This window comes from Xiphophorus couchianus, chromosome 18, assembly GCF_001444195.1.
Source record: "Xiphophorus couchianus chromosome 18, X_couchianus-1.0, whole genome shotgun sequence".
Taxonomy (NCBI): Eukaryota; Metazoa; Chordata; class Actinopteri; order Cyprinodontiformes; family Poeciliidae; genus Xiphophorus; species Xiphophorus couchianus.
Window position 1 is genome coordinate 9,881,100 of NC_040245.1, and position 18,403 is coordinate 9,899,502.

Here is an 18,403-nt window from a genome sequence, read left to right on the forward strand (position 1 = left end):
TTATGGAATAATCAGACACTTGACAATTCAGCTGCTGAGAGGCTTATTATATAATTTTTGTTATTTAATAATTAAAACTGAAGAAAAGCTGCCATGCTGTTTCTATGCATAATATACATGAAGGATGCTCTGAAAAAAAATTTGGCTCGATATTAACATCCAATATTAATATTGCCATTAAGGCAGATAACTGATTGTACTACGGTGGCCAAGATATATAAACACAATGCAAACTGGTGTAAATGCACAGCAAATGCCTTATTGCTGAAATGTGCTATAAATAAACTTGATTGATTGATTTGAAAACGAGCTGCAAACAAGGTAATTATGCAAACGCCAAAACATACAAAAAAGAAGCAAATGAAACAGACAAACACTGCAAACAGAAATTCCTGCATTCACAGAAAACAGAAGCAAAAACATATAAATAACAGAACAAATGCAAATGAAGAATGCTGCAATCATAAACAACACGCTGGATCCAGATAAAGCTGCCTAATGGAGTCAACCTTACATAAAAAGTTACTAAGCCTTTCTGTTTCAGCTGGCTGCTCTGTGATTTTTTTCCAATGAACTGCTGTTATTTTATAGTGCCACTGGTGAGGCTGAGATGAGTAGACAGTTACTTTCAGTCAAATGGTTATAACAGCAATAAATACCTTTAAATGGCAGTTATGTAAGGCTGGCAACAAGCTGGTGGACTTGTTTGATAAAAATCGAAATCAAAAACACAACAAAAAGGAGTGAGATTTATCACCAACACTGCAAGATGTTTCCATCTTGCTAAAGAATTAACAGAGCTATTGCTTGAACCTAATTATAGAAAAAAAGAAGAAAAAAAGAATATTCAGCTTAAACCTTTTAAAGCACTAAGGTCTATTCACCCTGATTTTACTAAAAAATATAAGCTTCAGATAAGCAGGTAGTAGGACTGCATCAAGTGCCTTTATCCAGTAGATCTACTGACTTGGGTTGACTGATGAATGACAAAAAGCTTTTTTTATAAGCAAAAAAGAACCTCATTCTGTATTAACAGGTAGTAATCGCCATTAATATGTTGAACTGAACAAAAACTACTAAAGCAACCCCATTCCATAACATAACTCCTGCAGGGAACTACATCAAATAAAACATCTCCTTTATTCTTGTATTTCTGCTTTAATAAAAAGCAGCTACATGGTGGTATGTTTACTCAAGGTTATCATATTTATGCCTATTTGTTGAATTCTGCCCATTGACAAGTGAACAAATGTTCTTGGTGTGTGAGGATCTGTAGAGTTTCTCGCTCAGTTATCAACAATGTACATTTTATAATCTTTTAACATGTCTATAGTCCGTTTTGCATTGAGACATGGAGCTCCATCATGCTCAACCTTCTGACCCCACTCTTCATCGTGGCCAGCGTTCTTGGGCTGATCTGAGATCTGTGAGTGAGCTACCACATGTTTGACTTAATCTATCCTCAAGAAAGAATAGACACTGCATCAGATTTAGCCAGTGACTAATTATCATCTGTAGAGTGTAAGGCAGACACATGTCTTAATGACAGGATGTCACATAAACTGTATCAGGTTCTTCACTGTTGCTGTTCACCTTTTACTTGTTGGGTTTTTATGATGCGTCAGACACTGGGAAGGGAGAGTCATCAGAGAAACCTCTGTTGTCTATCCTTGTCCTTTCTGCAGAATTGAGTCTGTTCTTGATGTTTTGCTTTTTTTTTTAAACAAAATGGTTTCTTTCTTGACATTTTCTGTCATAAGTTTGCTTTATTATGCAGATGTACTTAAGTCCACCTGCTATAATGTTGAGGAAGCGCTTTACTGGTTACAGGACTCCCTAGCAAGAGATGCTGGACAACCTTGGACTTCCTGAAGCCTTCTTTACTGACATTTAACTTCCATGAGATTATTTCAAGTGCAATATTCTTGGAAGCAATTTATTTTTTCACGTGTGGCTATTATAACACTAGGTGATAATGCAGGATGCAGTGGCAGGAGGGAAGCGAGATGGATTGGCGCAGGACCCCTCGATCTTAAATGTTTAAAGAGTATTCATAAAGAGCCCCAAAGACTTTGGAAAGCCACGATAGCATTATAGATGGGAGACATTAGGTGCTGCCATGGCCGCTGGCAAGTCAAAGCAGCTCTATGCAGGTGTACTCTGTATGAAGTATTTCAACCCACTGCTGTGTTTGCGTGGCTGTAGACTGAGCCTCCTCAGGGCTGCAGAAATGTGAAGCAGGAAAGAAAGTAGAGTGAAGCTCCTTTCTTTCACTCAGCATTTAATAAACTTTAACTTCAATTGTCCTTTCCTACTGTTAATAAGATGCTTACGTTGGTAATACTCTATTCCCATGACAACTGGATGCCCTGCTGCAGTTCATCTTACTGTGCAGCAGATGAATGAAGAGGGAATAAACAAAGTCAAGTGCCGTATAAATAAGCTCAGTCAAAGAGAAAAACCAAAAGGAAAAAGTTTTCCCAATGAGTTTATGAGCAAGTATTTTTCGTTTCTTAGCTCCATTGGTTTCAAAATTGTTTTATAAAACAAAGCTAAGTTGTCTGATCAGTTTGGGAACAATGCACAGCTTTTCAAACTACAGACTATAATAAATTGAATCAGATTTTAGCTGTTATATTAAATACTTTGCCCTGGATTCTAGATGGGATGTCATTTTTAGTTAAACAAAAACTTGTTTTTGTCTCTAAAACTGCCTGACTGGTTCATCAAACCCTTCACAATTCATCACAGGCGCTTCTTGAACGTGACTCGCTTCTTCTTGTGTGTAAAAAATGAAAACTAAAAATCTCTCTCAGTGGTGGATCAACTCTAAGAACTGGTTTTAAAAACCAACACACCAATCGTATAAACAGTTTTACTGAGGGTCTGAGTTTTACTTTAAAATGCGATCTGTAGAGCAAGAATAACTGGCTATCATTTTAAAAAATGATTAAAAAAACATCTTTAGCCATTTTAGTCAGTGATGTTTTTCTCTGAAATGTTGAAAGTCATGACTTTGCATTTTGTGATAAAGAACATTTCTTTTTAAAACATGGGAATGGTTTTGCTCATGCTAGCTTTAGTTACTTAAAGTTTATACAATACAAACTTAAATGTATTTTAAGAGGATTTCATGTATCAGTCTAAAACAAATCAGCACATAGCTACAAAGTTGAAGAAAACTTCCTTCCTTGAAAATTGTGGCAAGCACTTTAAATCCAGCTTTTGCTGCAAGTCAGCTTTAGTTTTGCACATCTAAAAATTTAAATAGCTGCCATTCTTTGCAAAATAGCTCAAACATAGTAAATGTAAATGATTAAGTCTCACCACAAATAGTTTTTTGATTTAGGTCTGGACTTTGACTGGGCCATTCTAACATGTGACTATACCGTCATGTAAACCACTTAATTGAAGCATCTGCTGTATGCGTAGGTTTTTTTGATTCTGGAAGGTAAACTATTATTCATGTCATCAGCCCTTTAGTGTACCAGATGAAGAAAGGAATTCCCACAGCATGATGCTGCCACCACCAAAATGCTTGACAGTATGATGTGTCCAGGATGATGTGCAGTTCTAGTTTTCCACCACACAAAGTAATTTGACTCAAAGCAAAAGATTGGTCTCATCTGATCAGAACTCAGGAGTGTCAAAATACAAATGCACACCACACTTTTCAAATTTTCCCTCCACTTCACAACAATGTGCTACTTTATGTTGGTCTACCATAAAACCTCAGCATTGAGGTTTATAATATGACACTGTGAGAACACAGTCAAGTGTTGTGAATACTGTAAAGCTTGGAAGCTCTGTGCAGCTCAGAGTGGCAACCGGTTAATGACTCTAAACACTGAGAAACACACCCAATGAGAAGGATGCACTTTTATGCACAAAGAGGGTAAACAGTAGCTGTAGCTCCAATCAGACCTTATGCAGCGAAGTGCGCTCCACCAGTTGAAAAGGGGCAGGGTCAATCTTGCAGTTGTTGAAGTCGACTTGCTCATCAAGCTGCCTCTCCTCCCACTCTGCAATCTGCAAACCACACAGATTTGGAGGATCAGAGATGATCAGCAAAAACTTAAAACAGAAAGACGACAAAAACAGTGAAGTGCTTTGCCTTAGTGTCAGTGGTCAATACAACTCAATTAACGAGATTTTAAACATTATTCTCAGTAAAAAAAAAAAAACCCAACTAACTCCCACATTTAGAGCCTGTCTTTATTGGCTGTACATTTTTGTGGTTAGGTTGTAAAAAAAGTGTGTTCAGAAAATACTGACAACAGATGAAGCCTTTATGCTAATATCAGCCTGTGATCAGCTGATAAAAGCATCATATTTTCCAAACCACTATTTGACACATCACATCCATTTAGTGGCACAGATGCAGCGCTGAGTGATTATAAATCAAAGGCAACCTACACTGCAATGCTGCTCAGCACCAGAGGCAAACAAAGAGAGACAAAGACAGAAGCAGTGACATGGCAGATTTATGAAAGGTGAACGTTATTCGAGTGAACGAAGGGAAGAAAAAAAAAGGGTGAGGAATATGTTTCTGACAGAAAGGAAATGAGAGGTTCTGTTGATGGATGAATTATGAATGATGTCATATCCAAAAATATATGACTCCAGGGTAAGTGACCCATCTGGGCACATTGAAAAAAGTGAAGGGCCAAGGTTTGTCGGACTGTGATGACATCAAGCGTGATCAGAGTTTCCAGTAAGACAAACATAGGCTTCGAAATTAGAACAGATTGAATGAAAAGTAGTCTCCATGTATCAAAGACTTGAAAGAAGTTCCTCTGTGTGACACCATCATCAATCCTAACCCTCAAAATCAACAGAAAAATCCCATCTAAAAGATAATAACTAAAATTCTACAATTTCAACAAAAACTTTCGCTACATATATGCTTGTTTGGAAAAGTTGCAAACTATTTTTGTATTTGTTACTATCAAATGTAGCTCAAACACTAAAGTATTAAAATGATCAAACCTGACTCAGATAAATCAATACAGAGGAGATTCACAGCTAAATATTAATGAAATCTTTACTCCATTTACAAAAATACAAATGAGACATTAAGGTCATCACAAAACAAAGAGAATCATAGAATCCACAGTAGACGGACTAGTCAAACTGAATAACTGAAGCCCAGTTAGAGTTCCTGTGATTTGCAAAACCTTTTCATTATTAAAAAAAAATAAGAGGTGATTCTTAGTCTTCTCAAAAACATACCTCCATCCTATTTTGTCTCATAGTTGAGAACCCAATGTAGTATATCATCGTGTGCGCAGGATGCATTGCTACATCTCTATTTGGTAACCATTTCAGTAATAATTAAAAAATACTCATAAAAAAGACTTAGAAAATAATTTTCCTGTTCATTCTCTCCAAATTACCAAATAAAATCTTCCATTTACTTTTCTTTGAACAGAGTTCTCATTTACAGAACAGTACACACCACGCCTGGCAGTTTATTCATCGCAACTTTGAAATTGAATTCCTCTTACATTATTGAAGCTTCAGTCAGAGACAGAAAGGTAGTAACCATAACCTCCATGATTTCCCTCATGGTCATGTCTGGAAGGTGCCCCTACAACTGCTGCGCCCCATTTCCTTTATGGACAGCTCAATTCTTCAAACACTGACTCAGATTATCTTAAAGACATCATCAGGGACATTTTTAAGAACTGTCAAGATGTATAATAGTGTATTGTTCTGCTGGGAGAGAGCTCCTATTAATTGGGAAGTGTGTGAAACAATACAGACATTGTGTCACCAACTGTGGGTTTTACCTCACGAAGTGTCATGTCGTCTTCCACATCTCCATCATCCTGTAGATGAGAATCAATAGAAAAGAAGTCAGTAACAAAAAATGAGGTTATTTCATGTTTTAGCTAAAAACAGCTAAAACATGAAGAACCAAGAATATCAGAAACACATGGTAAACAAATGAAAGAGAGTTCTGGTTTCTGGGTTATTTTCTTAAATATTTCTCATTTCTAGTCGTATCCTCTACAGCTGTGAACAGAGACACATGGAAGACATCAAGAATGTTATACTGCACCAATGTCTTGTGACAAATGGACAGAAATGGAACGAGAGACTAAAAGAGTGACAAAAGCACATTTGCACAAAATTTGATATATGAGATGTCATAGTAGATGATCGTTATAAAGAAGGATCTGTGGTAAGTTTCAATAGAAAGCCCGATATCGTTGTTTGACAAGTTTGAGTCAAACCAGCAAACACACACTTTGCAGATGGCCATATTAAAACCCGCAGAGATCTGGGTGAAGAGAATGTTAATGCAAGGTGTGAATTCATGCCTATGTGTGACAAATTAAGACAAATTAGCATCAAAGTAAAGATGAGTTAAAAAAATAATAAATCAGAAAATCCATCCTTTATTGCAGAAACAATTTCAAACTGAAAACTAAAATCCAGCCATAATCTTATACATTATGTTGTTTAGTCTCATAAACTCCAGGCACGTCTGGCCTCTGTTTGCATTATGCTACAGTAGGGCACCTCCTGATGCCCTGCGGCGACAGTTGCTAGGGGTTAGCGACAGGTCAGCTTCGGCAGCAATAAGGATAAATAAACTCAGAGTTCCCATCATCTCCTGGGTCGCCCTTCATCTCTCTGTTGCTCTGGCACACATATGTTTTTCTAAATTCACTCTTGTTAATGTAAATACCTGCATGCAAGTACATGAGTAAATTACTTTTCATTTTACAACCCACTGCTCATACAAGCCCATTTATAGGCTCCTGTAGTGTAAAAGGCCAGCAGTGTAGCAGTGTGATCACACAATAAAACAAATTCAGAAAAATCCAACTATGTTGGAAAAACTTCATTAAAACAAATCAAAGATGTCTGTCTTCAAACCCGAATTACCAAACTCTCTAAATGTTCCAACCTTGTGAAATGCTAAAGGAAATAAAGCTTAGAATGTTTCTCCCCACTCCATATGTAACTGACAAAAATCTGTCATACTGAAATTAAAATAGCTAGGTGAGTGTGCAGGTGTGGAGAGTTTTGAGGGAGTGAGAGTGCTGACATTGGGCCTCGGAGTTTGCTGAGTTGATTCTGTGACCAAAGGACAAAAACTCAATTGCACACCATTAGTTCCCCTTCACATTAGTTACTAAGAGTTACTATTAGTTACTAAGGTGCTGCATGCAATAGTGTTGCTTCCAAAACTGTATAGTATTTTAGACTGACCATTTTGGTAACTAGATTTGAATTGTAACATTTGTTTGCTGTTTCTAACTTTAATTATTTGGAATGAAGTTGGATGTAATTGGATGTAAAATTAAAACCGTTTGTATCTTGGTGAGGAAGATATATTTGAAGATGTATGATCAGACTTGAATCAACTTAAAATAACAGCATCTGTGGCTGCAGCAAAGTGGCAGTAGAGTAAACACTTTATTACTCTCTAACCACTCAGAAAATCCCCCAGCTTTCCAACTTAAAATCTTCACAGACGTTATCACATTTCAGCTCACTTTCTATCTTTATATTACAACTTGCGTGTCGTAAATAAAAAAATTCAACTGCCCAAAAGCAAAAAAAAAAATCTGCTATAAAGCTCCTCTCACCATCTTCTGCAGGGTTTTTCTATTCTGCCATGTTGCAGCTAAAGTACTAGTATCATCACACTCCTGAGCTTAAGTCACAATAGCAGTTTTTTCATTCATCTAGGAGGTTTCTGCACTGCATCCTTTGGTAAAGTAATCAAAGTCAAAGTTTTAATAAATATCAAAAACAGGAATAATCAAAACTGCATTGTCTAGTTATACCACAGTATGGGTAAACTTGTGAAAATATTTATGCGCTGCATCCTTGTTTCTTTAGTTGCAACGTTCACCCTCATCTCTTAGTTATCTAAAATTACACAAGAACTGTTTGTGTGTATCCTCCACAAACAGCTCACTTGGTTTGATATGAAACACTGTCTGTTAAACTTTACACAATAAATAAATCGCATAGAACAAGCTTTTTCACTTTCTCCGTCAGTAAACTTCCACTTTGCAAACATTTGCATTCTAATTAGGCCAAATGTGAGGTTATAAACAGCTGCTGTAATCAGTTTTAGTGAGCCAAGACCATCAATTTTTATTTCTATGCTGACAAAACAAAAACAAATGGCAGTTGTAAATAGAATAGAATAGAATAGAAGTACTTTATTCATCCCAGCAGGGAAATTACTTCGCAGTTACAGCATAGAGACAAGACACAATAACAACGTCCGGGTGTTGAGTCTGGAGTATGGCTGCGGTAGAGCTGATGACGTCACAGGCCACCGCTGCATCAGCTGATGGGGGAATGTAAACAGCGATCAAAATGGCGGACGTAAACTCCCTCGGTAAATAATACGGCCGCATTCCCACAGCCAAAAGTTCAATGTCCGGGCTACAAATCTGTTCCTTCACGTTAACATGACCGGGATTACACCGCCTCTCACTCTCATAAAGTGCAATCCCACCACCCCTCTTCTTCCGACTCTTGGAAAAGTCCCTGTCCCCCCGCACCAAGGAAAATCCAGGGACCTCCACGTTGTAGTCCGGAATAAGTGAGTGCAGCCAGGTTTCCGTGAAGCAGAAGATACTACTCTCCCAGTACTCCTTCTGGGTCCTAACCAGCGCCGTGAGTTCATCTGTCCTATTTCCTAAAGACCTCACGTTCCCCACAATAATCGCCGGTACTGCTGGTTTGTGCCGTCTCCTCTTTTCCCTCCGTTTAACTCCAGACCTGCAGCCCCGTCGTCTCCTCCGTAACTCCTCTGGGACCACAGGCCTGACTCCGGGCAGCAGCAGAGGCTTACACAGCGCAATCAGCTGTTCACGCGAGTAAACAATGCCGCTACTCCGTTCGGCGAGGTTCTCCGTAACAAAGAGTTACGAATGCGGAGAACAGCGACAGAACCACATCCAGCCATTGTGGAAAGCTTAACTGATGATCTATGGGTTCTTTAAGCACGGATCCTTAATCGGTTACAGCAAATATACACAGATTAACACACACGACGGGAGCTGCGTCTGCAGGCAGCCAGCTGTGCTGGCGCCATCTTGAAAAATAAAAATAAAAAATTAAGTAAAGTAAATAAAGTAGAGCAAGAAAGAAGCTTGGACTCACTTTTCAAATGCCCTCAAGTTTGTGAAGCCGGATGCAAAAATACGGAGATGTATATAATCAAGCTTAGGGGTTGAAGGCTAGAGATGTCGCGGGAACTTTGTTTATTGTGTCTGTTTCAGAGATAATTGTTGAGTTGTCGAGTAATTTTTCATAACTCGAGAATCCAACGTTGGATAAACATGTCAAACCAGTTTTGGAATCCCACATTCTCCATTTTATTAAAATTATGTAGAATCATTTCTACAATTTGTGTATTTGAGCCACTGGTTTCATTTGTTTTTATTTTACAGAAACATTGAAAATTGAACCAACACAACTGTAATCGTTTTTACAGCCCCTTACGAAAGTACTCAATCTTCTGATGGCAATTTTTGGCACAAATATTCCTCCATAACTCACATAAACTCAACAAAAAGATGGATAAAGCGAGAAAAAACATGAGAGAAAACAGCAAGAAAGGAAACATCAATCTGTGCAACAGGCTCCTGATGTCATCTGCCCTGCATTGATATTTCACAGTCACAATAGAACAATGAAGGTCAGGCGGGCGCTGTGGGCAAGATGACGGCGCAACAAAAAACTGGAGGAGGGTCTCGAAAAAGTCGTCAAGCATGACAAAAATGTGCAATGGGGAGCACAAATCAAGGAATGGCAAAAGAACTGAGAATAGAGCTGCTGAAGGGTCAGAGTTGAAGCCATAAGTTGATCTACCATCTGCTGCAGGGATGCAAAACCTAAAATGATTCCACGAACAGTTCTTTCTGAAACACAGGAATGACTAACATGCTCCTTGCACATCTTTGTCATGCTTGACGTCTTTTTCCTTAACACCCAAAAAGATTCCTTGGTCTAACTCCTGCTCCATCTGCCTAAGCGCAGACTGGGTGTTTAGGCTGTGTTTAGGCAGCTTCACAAGTGTACCCTTCAATCAATGATTAAAATTGTAATTGGCAGCAGCAGATTGACTGCTGTCCATCAATTAATAAACATAAATAAATATTGACAGACTTGAAAATTTGACGTCAAGTAAAATTGCCTTGCGGAAATTGGCCTCCCAAGGTTATGGTAATTACTGTGTTTAAAAAAAAAAAAGTAATATAGTCTGAACATTTCAAATTAAAGCCAATCTTTCCAGTCTGTGAATAAATTCCAGCCCTTGGTATGTGGAAGTTGTGCGAATTGGTGACCTGGTGCTGCTCTGGCTTTAATCAAATATTGTGGCATGCTGTCATGAGGGGCTGCAGTGATGGTAATTTTTCTCTTGACTGTAACCAAGCCCCAAGGAAAAACCATGACAGTATGGAACAAGTCGCCAGAGCAGAAGTGGACAAAAAACCCAACACAAACACCCCATCAATTTCCGAGAAAATTGTGATTTTTTACTTTCTTTGCATAATATACGAGTTGAAGTCATAAAGAAACACCCAAAGCTTTAGATGGCAGTTTCAGAGGTTTTAAAATGGTAAACTTTGTTTAAATTCAGCTTATTTACAGAGTAAATCTAACCGCCAGGCATCTGAGTTTCAGGCTATGGGGAAACTCAGTTGTTTAACATACCGGCTTTGTTTGGCTATTTACAAGCTATTGTTATTGGCTTCAGTTAATAAGTTACACGTCTGAAAGAAACACATGGCTACTTATTGCAACCACAACAAAATCTGTAACAGACTATAAATGTTACAAGAGACGAAAAAGGAATTCTCCACTTGGGACATTTTCTCCAGAGTTCATGTACAATGCTATGATAAGACAGTATAAAGATAAGGATGAGACAAGGCAGATGATATATCACATATATATTATGTAAATATCATATAAATTATATAAACAATGAGTGGAGAACTGCACTCTGGATGCTTACTGATGCTTTCAAACAGGTGAATGCATTCAGACGGATTTATGTTAAGATGAACTGTGTTTGATTTGAGCAGCTGAAATTGTCTGATTATCATGCAAAGTCGGCTGATCCAGTGGAATAATTTTTTAAAATTCCCAATTAGATGCTCATTTCACTGACTGAGATGCATTGCTGCTTGAGTAATTGCACAATTGCATGGGTTAAATCCCAGGACGCATCATTTTGTTTGAGGTGGTGTCAGAGTTTTATCAATTATCTGATATTAAATATAATGCTACATGCAAGGATTCAACCTGATGTCGCTCTATGCAGTTAAATATATGGAGTGAAAGAAATGGCTACAACAGAGTGTAAAGGATTATTTTACTAGGCCACTACAGAAACAGGGCAGGGCCTGATCTGGGAGCTAATCACTGATTGGACATCTTGGGTGACATCCATGATGAAAGGCAGCATGCTTGACTGAAATATGCAGAACACTTGACCACAACTCCACTGAATGTTGGTTGTAGTCTTCGCCAAATGGACCATATTGTAAAAATGGACGAAGAGCTTCTCCTCCATGGGCTGCCACCTTATCGTGGTGGAGGGGTTTGAGTGCCCCAATGATCCTAGGAGCTATGCTGTCTGGGGCTTCATGCCCCTGGTAGGGTCACCCAAGGCAGACAGGTCCTAGGTGAGGGACCAGACAAAGTGCAGCCCGAAGACCCCAATGATGAAGGAAAACCTTGGACTTGGTGTTCCCTCGCCCGGACGCGGGTCACCGGGGCCCCACTCTGGAGCCAGGCCTGGAGGGGGGGCACGATGGCGAGCGTCTGGTGGCCGGGCTTTTACCCATGGAGCCCGGCCGGGCTCAGCCCGAAGAGGAAACATGGGCCCCCCCTCCCATGGGCCCACCACCCGTGGGAGGGGCCAAAGGGGTCGGGTGCACTGTGTGATGGGTGGCGGCCAAGGGAGGGGACCCTGGCGGTCCGATCCTCGGTTGCAGAAACTGGCTCTTGGGACGTGGAATGTCACCTCTCTGGTGGGGAAGGAGCCGGAGCTAGTGCGTGAGGTCGAGAGGTTCCGGCTAGAAATAGCCGGTCTCACCTCGACGCATGGCTATGGTTCTGGAACCAGTCTCCTTGAGAGGGGCTGGACATACTTCCACTCTGGAGTTGCCCAGGGAGAGAGACGTCGGGCAGGAGTGGGCATACTTGTTGCTCCCCATCTCGGCGCCTGTACGTTGGGGTTTACCCCGGTGAACGAGAGGGTAGGATCCCTCCGCCTACGGGTGGGGGGACGGGTTCTGACTGTCGTTTGTGCTTACGGGCCGAACGACAGTTCAGATTACCCACCCTTTTTGGAGTCCTTAGAGGGGGTACTGGAGAGTGCTCCTCCTGGGGACTCCCTTGTTCTGCTGGGGGACTTCAACGCTCACGTGGGCAACGACAGTGAGACCTGGAGGGGCGTGGTTGGGAGGAACGGCCCACCCGACCTGAACTCGAGCGGTGTTCTGTTGCTGGACTTCTGTGCTCGCCATGGATTGTCCATAACGAACACCATGTTCAAGCATAAGGGTGTCCATATGTGCACTTGGCACCAGGACACCCTAGGCCGCAGTTCGATGATCGACTTTGTCATCGTTTCATCGGATCTGCGGCCATATGTCTTGGACACTCGGGTGAAGAGAGGTGCGGAGCTGTCCACTGACCACTACCTGGTGGTGAGTTGGCTCCGGTGGCGGGGGCGAAAGCCGGTCAGACCTGGCAGGCCCAAACGTGTTGTGAGGGTCTGCTGGGAACGTCTGGCGGAATCCCCTGTGAGACGGAGCTTTAACTCCCATCTCCGGCAAAACTTCGAACACGTCCCGGGGGAGGTGGGAGACATGGAGTCTGAGTGGACCGTGTTCCGTGCCTCCATTGTCGAGGCGGCCGATCGGAGCTGTGGCCGCAAGGTTGTCGGTGCCTGTCGCGGCGGCAACCCTCGAACCCGTTGGTGGACACCTTCGGTGAGGGATGCCGTCAGGCTGAAGAAGGAGTCCTATCGAGCCTTTTTGGCCTGTGGGACTCCGGAAGCAGCTGATGGGTACCGGCGGGCGAAGCGGCATGCGGCTCGGGCGGTTGCTGAGGCAAAAACTCGGGTGTGGGAGGAGTTTGGAGAGGCCATGGAGAAAGACTTCCGCACGGCTTCGAGGCGATTCTGGTCCACCATCCGGCGTCTCAGGGGGGGGAAGCGGTGCAGCACCAACACTGTTTATAGTGGGGATGGTGTGCTGCTGACCTCTACTCGGGACGTTGTGGGCCGGTGGGCAGAGTACTTCGAAGACCTCCTCAATCCCACCAACATGCCTTCCACTGAGGAAGCGGAGCCTGGGGACTCTGGGTTGGGCTCTCCAATCTCTGGGGGCGAGGTCGCCGAGGTGGTTAAAAAGCTCCTCGGTGGCAAGGCCCCGGGGGTGGATGAGATCCGCCCGGAGTTCCTTAAGGCTCTGGATGTTGTAGGGTTGTGCTGGTTGACGCGACTCTGCAATATCGCATGGACATCGGGGGCAGTTCCCCTGGATTGGCAGACTGGGGTGGTGGTCCCCCTGTTCAAAAAGGGGGACCGGAGGGTGTGCTCCAATTATAGAGGGGTCACACTCTTAAGCCTCCCTGGCAAGGTCTATTCAGGGGTCCTGGAGAGGAGGGTCCGTCGGATAGTCGAACCTCGGATTCAGGAAGAGCAGTGTGGTTTTCGTCCTGGTCGTGGAACACTGGACCAGCTCTACACCCTCAGCAGGGTCCTGGAGGGTGCATGGGAGTTCGCCCAACCAGTCTACATGTGTTTTGTGGACTTGGAGAAGGCGTTCGACCGTGTCCCTCGGGGAGCCCTGTGGGGGGTTCTCCGGGAGTATGGGGTACCGGGCCCTTTGATATGGGCTGTCAGGTCCCTGTATGACCGGTGTCAGAGTCTGGTCCGCATTGCCGGCAGTAAGTCGGGCTCGTTTCCGGTGAGAGTTGGACTCCGCCAGGGCTGCCCTTTGTCACCGATTCTGTTCATCACTTTCATGGACAGAATTTCTAGGCGCAGCCAAGGTGTTGAGGGGATCCGATTTGGTGGCCTCAGGATCTCATCTCTGCTTTTCGCAGACGATGTGGTCCTTTTGGCTTCATCAGATCGTGATCTGCAGCTCTCGCTGGATCGGTTCGCAGCCGAGTGTGAAGCGGCCGGGATGGGGATCAGTGCCTCCAAATCCGAGGCCATGGTCTTGAGCCGGAAAAGGGTAGAGTGCCTTCTCCGGGTCAGGGGGGGTGTCCTGCCCCAAGTGGAGGAGTTTAAGTATCTCGGGATCTTGTTCACGAATGGGGGAAGAAGGGAGCGGGAGATCGACAGGCGGATTAGCGCAGCGTCTGCTGTCAAGCGGGCGCTGTACCGGTCCGTCGTGGTGAAGAGAGAGCTGAGCCAAAAAGCGAAGCTCTCGATTTACCGGTCGATCTACGTTCCCACCCTCATCTATGGTCATGAGCTTTGGGTCATGACCGAAAGAACGAGATCGCGGATACAAGCGGCCGAAATGGGTTTTCTCCGTAGGGTGGCTGGGCTCTCCCTTAGAGATAGGGTGAGAAGCTCAGTCATCCGGGAGGGACTCAGAGTAGAGCCGCTGCTCCTTCACATCGAGAGGAGCCAGTTGAGGTGGCTTGGGCATCTGGTCAGGATGCCTCCTGGACGCCTCCCTGGTGAGGTGTTCCGGGCACGTCCCACCGGGAGGAGGCCCCGGGGAAGACCCAGGACACGCTGGAGGGACTATGTCTCTCGGCTGGCCTGGGAACGCCTCGGGATTCCCCCGGAAGAGCTGGAAGAAGTGGCCGGGGAGAGGGAAGTCTGGGCCTCCCTTCTGAAGCTGCTACCCCCGCGACCCGACCTCGGATAAGCGGAAGAAGATGGATGGATGGATGGATGGATGGACGAAGAGCTTTCTGTAATGTTTCTGTATATTTAGAACAAAACGCATCAAGTTAAAGTTGTTTCTTTTCCTACATATAGAAAAGAAGCTAATGTCTCGCCTTTAAGCTGCTCTGACATTGAAGAAGTCATTATATCAAGATGAGTAAAAGTTCAAACCCACATACAGCTTCCTAATGTTTATAAAATTCTTTCAAAAATTGTCTACAGAGTTAAAAATATTGTTAGGTTTAGGAATTATACTGTACGGTCTACAAAGACATTAATTATGTGGGTTATAATCGCTTATTACTTATGGTTAAAGGTTCAAAGCATCTTACTGGTATATGTTGGCATGCCAATGTTTTTGACCAACAGATGGATTTCCCCCCCCCCTTTATTATGTGGTCCATTGTCCAAGGCAAAAAGACATTTTTTAAACTAATGACACAAGGACACATTGAGGGAGTGGAATCAATGCAAGGCAGCAGTGACATGTTATCAGTCAAGTGTTCTGTATGTCTCCTGACATACAGACTAATGGAAACTGGTTAAGCTGTATGGATCAAAGCCAGAACCTACAATATCAACAAGTAAAGGCAGTGAAAGGTCAGTGGTCAGGTTACAGGTTGGATCAGAAAGAGGATGCTCTACATTGGCACGATGGGACAGCTTTGGCTGAGCTTAGCCCAGATCACTGTCCATCGGCGTTCGGGATTAGCCCTGAAATGGGATGGCTGTGTGACAACTGATTGATCGGTAGATGGACTTGTTGGAGAGCGGATTCCAAGCATGCTGGGAGCCCAGAACGGTGGCTCTTACCACGACGGATATCCGGACTCGTTTGGATGGCCTCCTTTGCTCAGGAGACACTGGGGTCTCCATATTGTTGTTTTTCTTCCATGGTGACCAGAGACAAGCACACAAAGTTAACAACCTGAACGTCACCTTGACTTTGAAAATACATTAATATTTTTTTAAAAGCCTCTGGAAAACACTGACATGACAAAACGTCAATGTAGCAAAACAATCCATTTGCAGGATAAAATAAAGTGTGGCAGGACACAAGGCTGAGACAAAGTGAAATATTTTAAATTAAAGCCATCTAAGATTGTGTGCGAGTGTTTTCTGAATATGCGTGTGTGAGAGAGTGGGAGGTACTGTACTGTAAAGCGTGAAGGACTGTATGTGAGAGATAGGATAGAACTGTGTGGGTGCACTGAATGCGTGAACGGCAGGATGTGAGTCACCGTGTGTGTGTGTTGTGTCTGTGCTCCTGTTGATTGGCTCCATTCAAGGTCATGGTTTTCTCACCTCCAGAGCTTCTACGTCCGGACTGGAGCAGAACAGGCTCTTCAACGCTATGCCGGAATGGTCCTGTGGGCCTGCAAGTGGAAAATAGAAACATTCACAATCATTGCTATTCATGATTTAATTGTTCTGACAGTAGTCTGCACTAAATCTCTCCAAAGCTTTCTTCCTCAGCCAGCTCTTCCTAGCTGTGACCTAAAATGACCTAAAGGTGTTCCCAAACAAACAGAGACATAATGTCTCCAGCTGGTTCCATGTCAGTCACAGCCCGTCTCCAATTGTGACATGTTTGGAGCACCTTTCCTAGAATGTGACAGAGTAGCTTCTCTTTATTGAGAGTCTCCTAGACTGCTGAGCTCCTCTCTCTCTAATGAGGAAAAGCTTAAATACTTCAACATCAGATTTGGCTCAACCTTTGCTTGATGAAGAAAAGCATGAGTGATATACATCTATGGCTTCACAACACTATTTGGGGGAACAACAAAAATACTTGCTTCTTTGTGTTTACAAAGTGAGAGATTTAGCATAGATAGGAAGAAGGTTCGGAAGCCAACTTCAGCATTCAGTAATTAAAAACTTTTTTAGGCTTCTTAGAGAGTGTTAGCATGTTTGATGAGAAGTCTTTAAGTCACAAAGAACCAACTGACTACTGTACCAGAGAGTCCAACCCAATTTGCCAGTCGCCTTCCTAATAAAGTCAACAGAACCAGCACTGTGGTTCTTCCACAGTCTGAATTTATGTCACTGAACACTTTGACTAGGGCAATCTCAGTACTGTGGTGAGCAGAGAAACCAAACTGAATGACAAATGGGGGCTCATTGTAAAACTATTTAAGAGTTTGAAATACAACTTTTTCAATAATTTTGCTGATGAATGGAAGGTTGAAAATTGACCTGTGATTTTGCAGTAGGGATTTTTCCAGATTGTTTTTTTTTTATCAGTGGTTTGATAACTGCAGTTTTATTGTTTTTTTTCCTCCCCTCCAGGGGGTCTTTTTGTGGGCTCTAGTGACCCTTATATGAAAGTAGGCTGACAGGAAAAGGGGAAGTAAAGGGGGGAAGACATGCGGTAAATACCGCCCGACGGCTGCGTCAAGGACTCAAGGCCTCCAAACGTGGGTCACACTATCCCCTACACACCCCCGATAACTGCCGTTTTTAAAGCCTGGGCGAAGACACCTGATGAGAGGGATGAGTTTACCAGTTGAATCAGAGCAGATGCAATGACAGGCAGTACTTTCTTAAGGAAAGCTGTTAGAAGGAGGAGCTTAATTGATTTTTAATTTCTTCTAGGTTTTTGTGGCTGAGTTGGTGAAATTTAATTATTTTCTCTGCATTTCTCATTTTTTTGGAATATAAATAGAAGTGAAATTGATGTTAATGTGCATTTTAACCATCTATTTTTTATTTTCTCTGTAAGAAAGTTGACAAAGTCATTGCAGACTCATATAGAGTTCAGTCACAGGAGGGTTTGTCAACCTATCAACTCTAGCAAATAAGGCACAAGGATTGTTGATGTTTTTGCTATTGATTTCTGAAAAGAACGTCTCCTTTGCATGTTTCAAGGTTGAATGACAGTCATTTTTTATAGATTTGATAGTGAAGCTAGAGTAATGTTTAAGCCATTTATGTTCAGCCACTCAGAAATCTTCAAGTATTACTTGGATTAAATAATTACTTACTTGTCGGAAGCTTAGTGGGTCTCTCCATAACAGACGGTCTTTTCAGTGCAGGTTTCAGAGGCTTCTGACTAGCTGGACGAGTTGGACTGACGGTGGACTCCTCAGTAGAAATCTAAGCACAAACACAAAGATGAAATCTAAACCACCTAATCTTCCCTTAACGCTCCATCACTCTCACTAACATCGGACCCATTAGATAAATGAATGTGCTTTCAGCAGAGTGAGGAGATGGAAACAAATCAAGGGAGTGAAGGAGGCAAGACAAAAAAGAAAATGCATACAAAGACACAAGAGGCCAGCAGGAGGAATAAAGTTCAGAGGCTGAATGTGGGGTTGGCTTTGATTTAAAATTTCATGACTGCAGTGGGTTTTCTTTCAGCCATTTTCATAACCAGAAGACATTTTTGCTCAGCTATATTATTGATGCTCAGAAAGTGAGGAAAGCATCTAGTTACAGCCATAAAGAAGTGATTGCTTATGTGAAAAAATAGTTAGAATATTCATTGTT

At 42.6% G+C, this 18,403-nt stretch overlaps 1 protein-coding gene and 1 long non-coding RNA gene across 11 annotated transcripts in view; one reads left to right on the forward strand and one right to left on the reverse strand.

Moving 5' to 3' along the window:
* LOC114161983 (chloride channel protein 2-like) overlaps nucleotides 1-18,403 on the reverse strand; it is a 141,032-nt gene that overhangs the window by 5,346 nt on the left and 117,283 nt on the right. For 8 of the 10 annotated variants that reach the window (XM_028045725.1, XM_028045724.1, XM_028045722.1 and 5 more), the window contains 5 exons: nucleotides 17,896-18,007; nucleotides 16,217-16,287; nucleotides 15,725-15,799; nucleotides 5,793-5,831; nucleotides 3,925-4,029 (listed from right to left, as the gene is read on the reverse strand). In XM_028045725.1, the coding sequence (XP_027901526.1) occupies nucleotides 3,925-4,029; nucleotides 5,793-5,831; nucleotides 15,725-15,799; nucleotides 16,217-16,287; nucleotides 17,896-18,007 (402 nt within the window). The remainder of the gene's footprint in view (nucleotides 1-3,924; nucleotides 4,030-5,792; nucleotides 5,832-15,724; nucleotides 15,800-16,216; nucleotides 16,288-17,895; nucleotides 18,008-18,403) is intronic. The other 2 variants (XM_028045728.1, XM_028045730.1) reach the window with 1 other exon arrangement.
* LOC114161989 (uncharacterized) lies at nucleotides 8,467-8,904 on the forward strand. The gene is made up of 2 exons (XR_003599116.1): nucleotides 8,467-8,652; nucleotides 8,756-8,904. It is a non-coding gene; the product is annotated as an uncharacterized LOC114161989 (long non-coding RNA).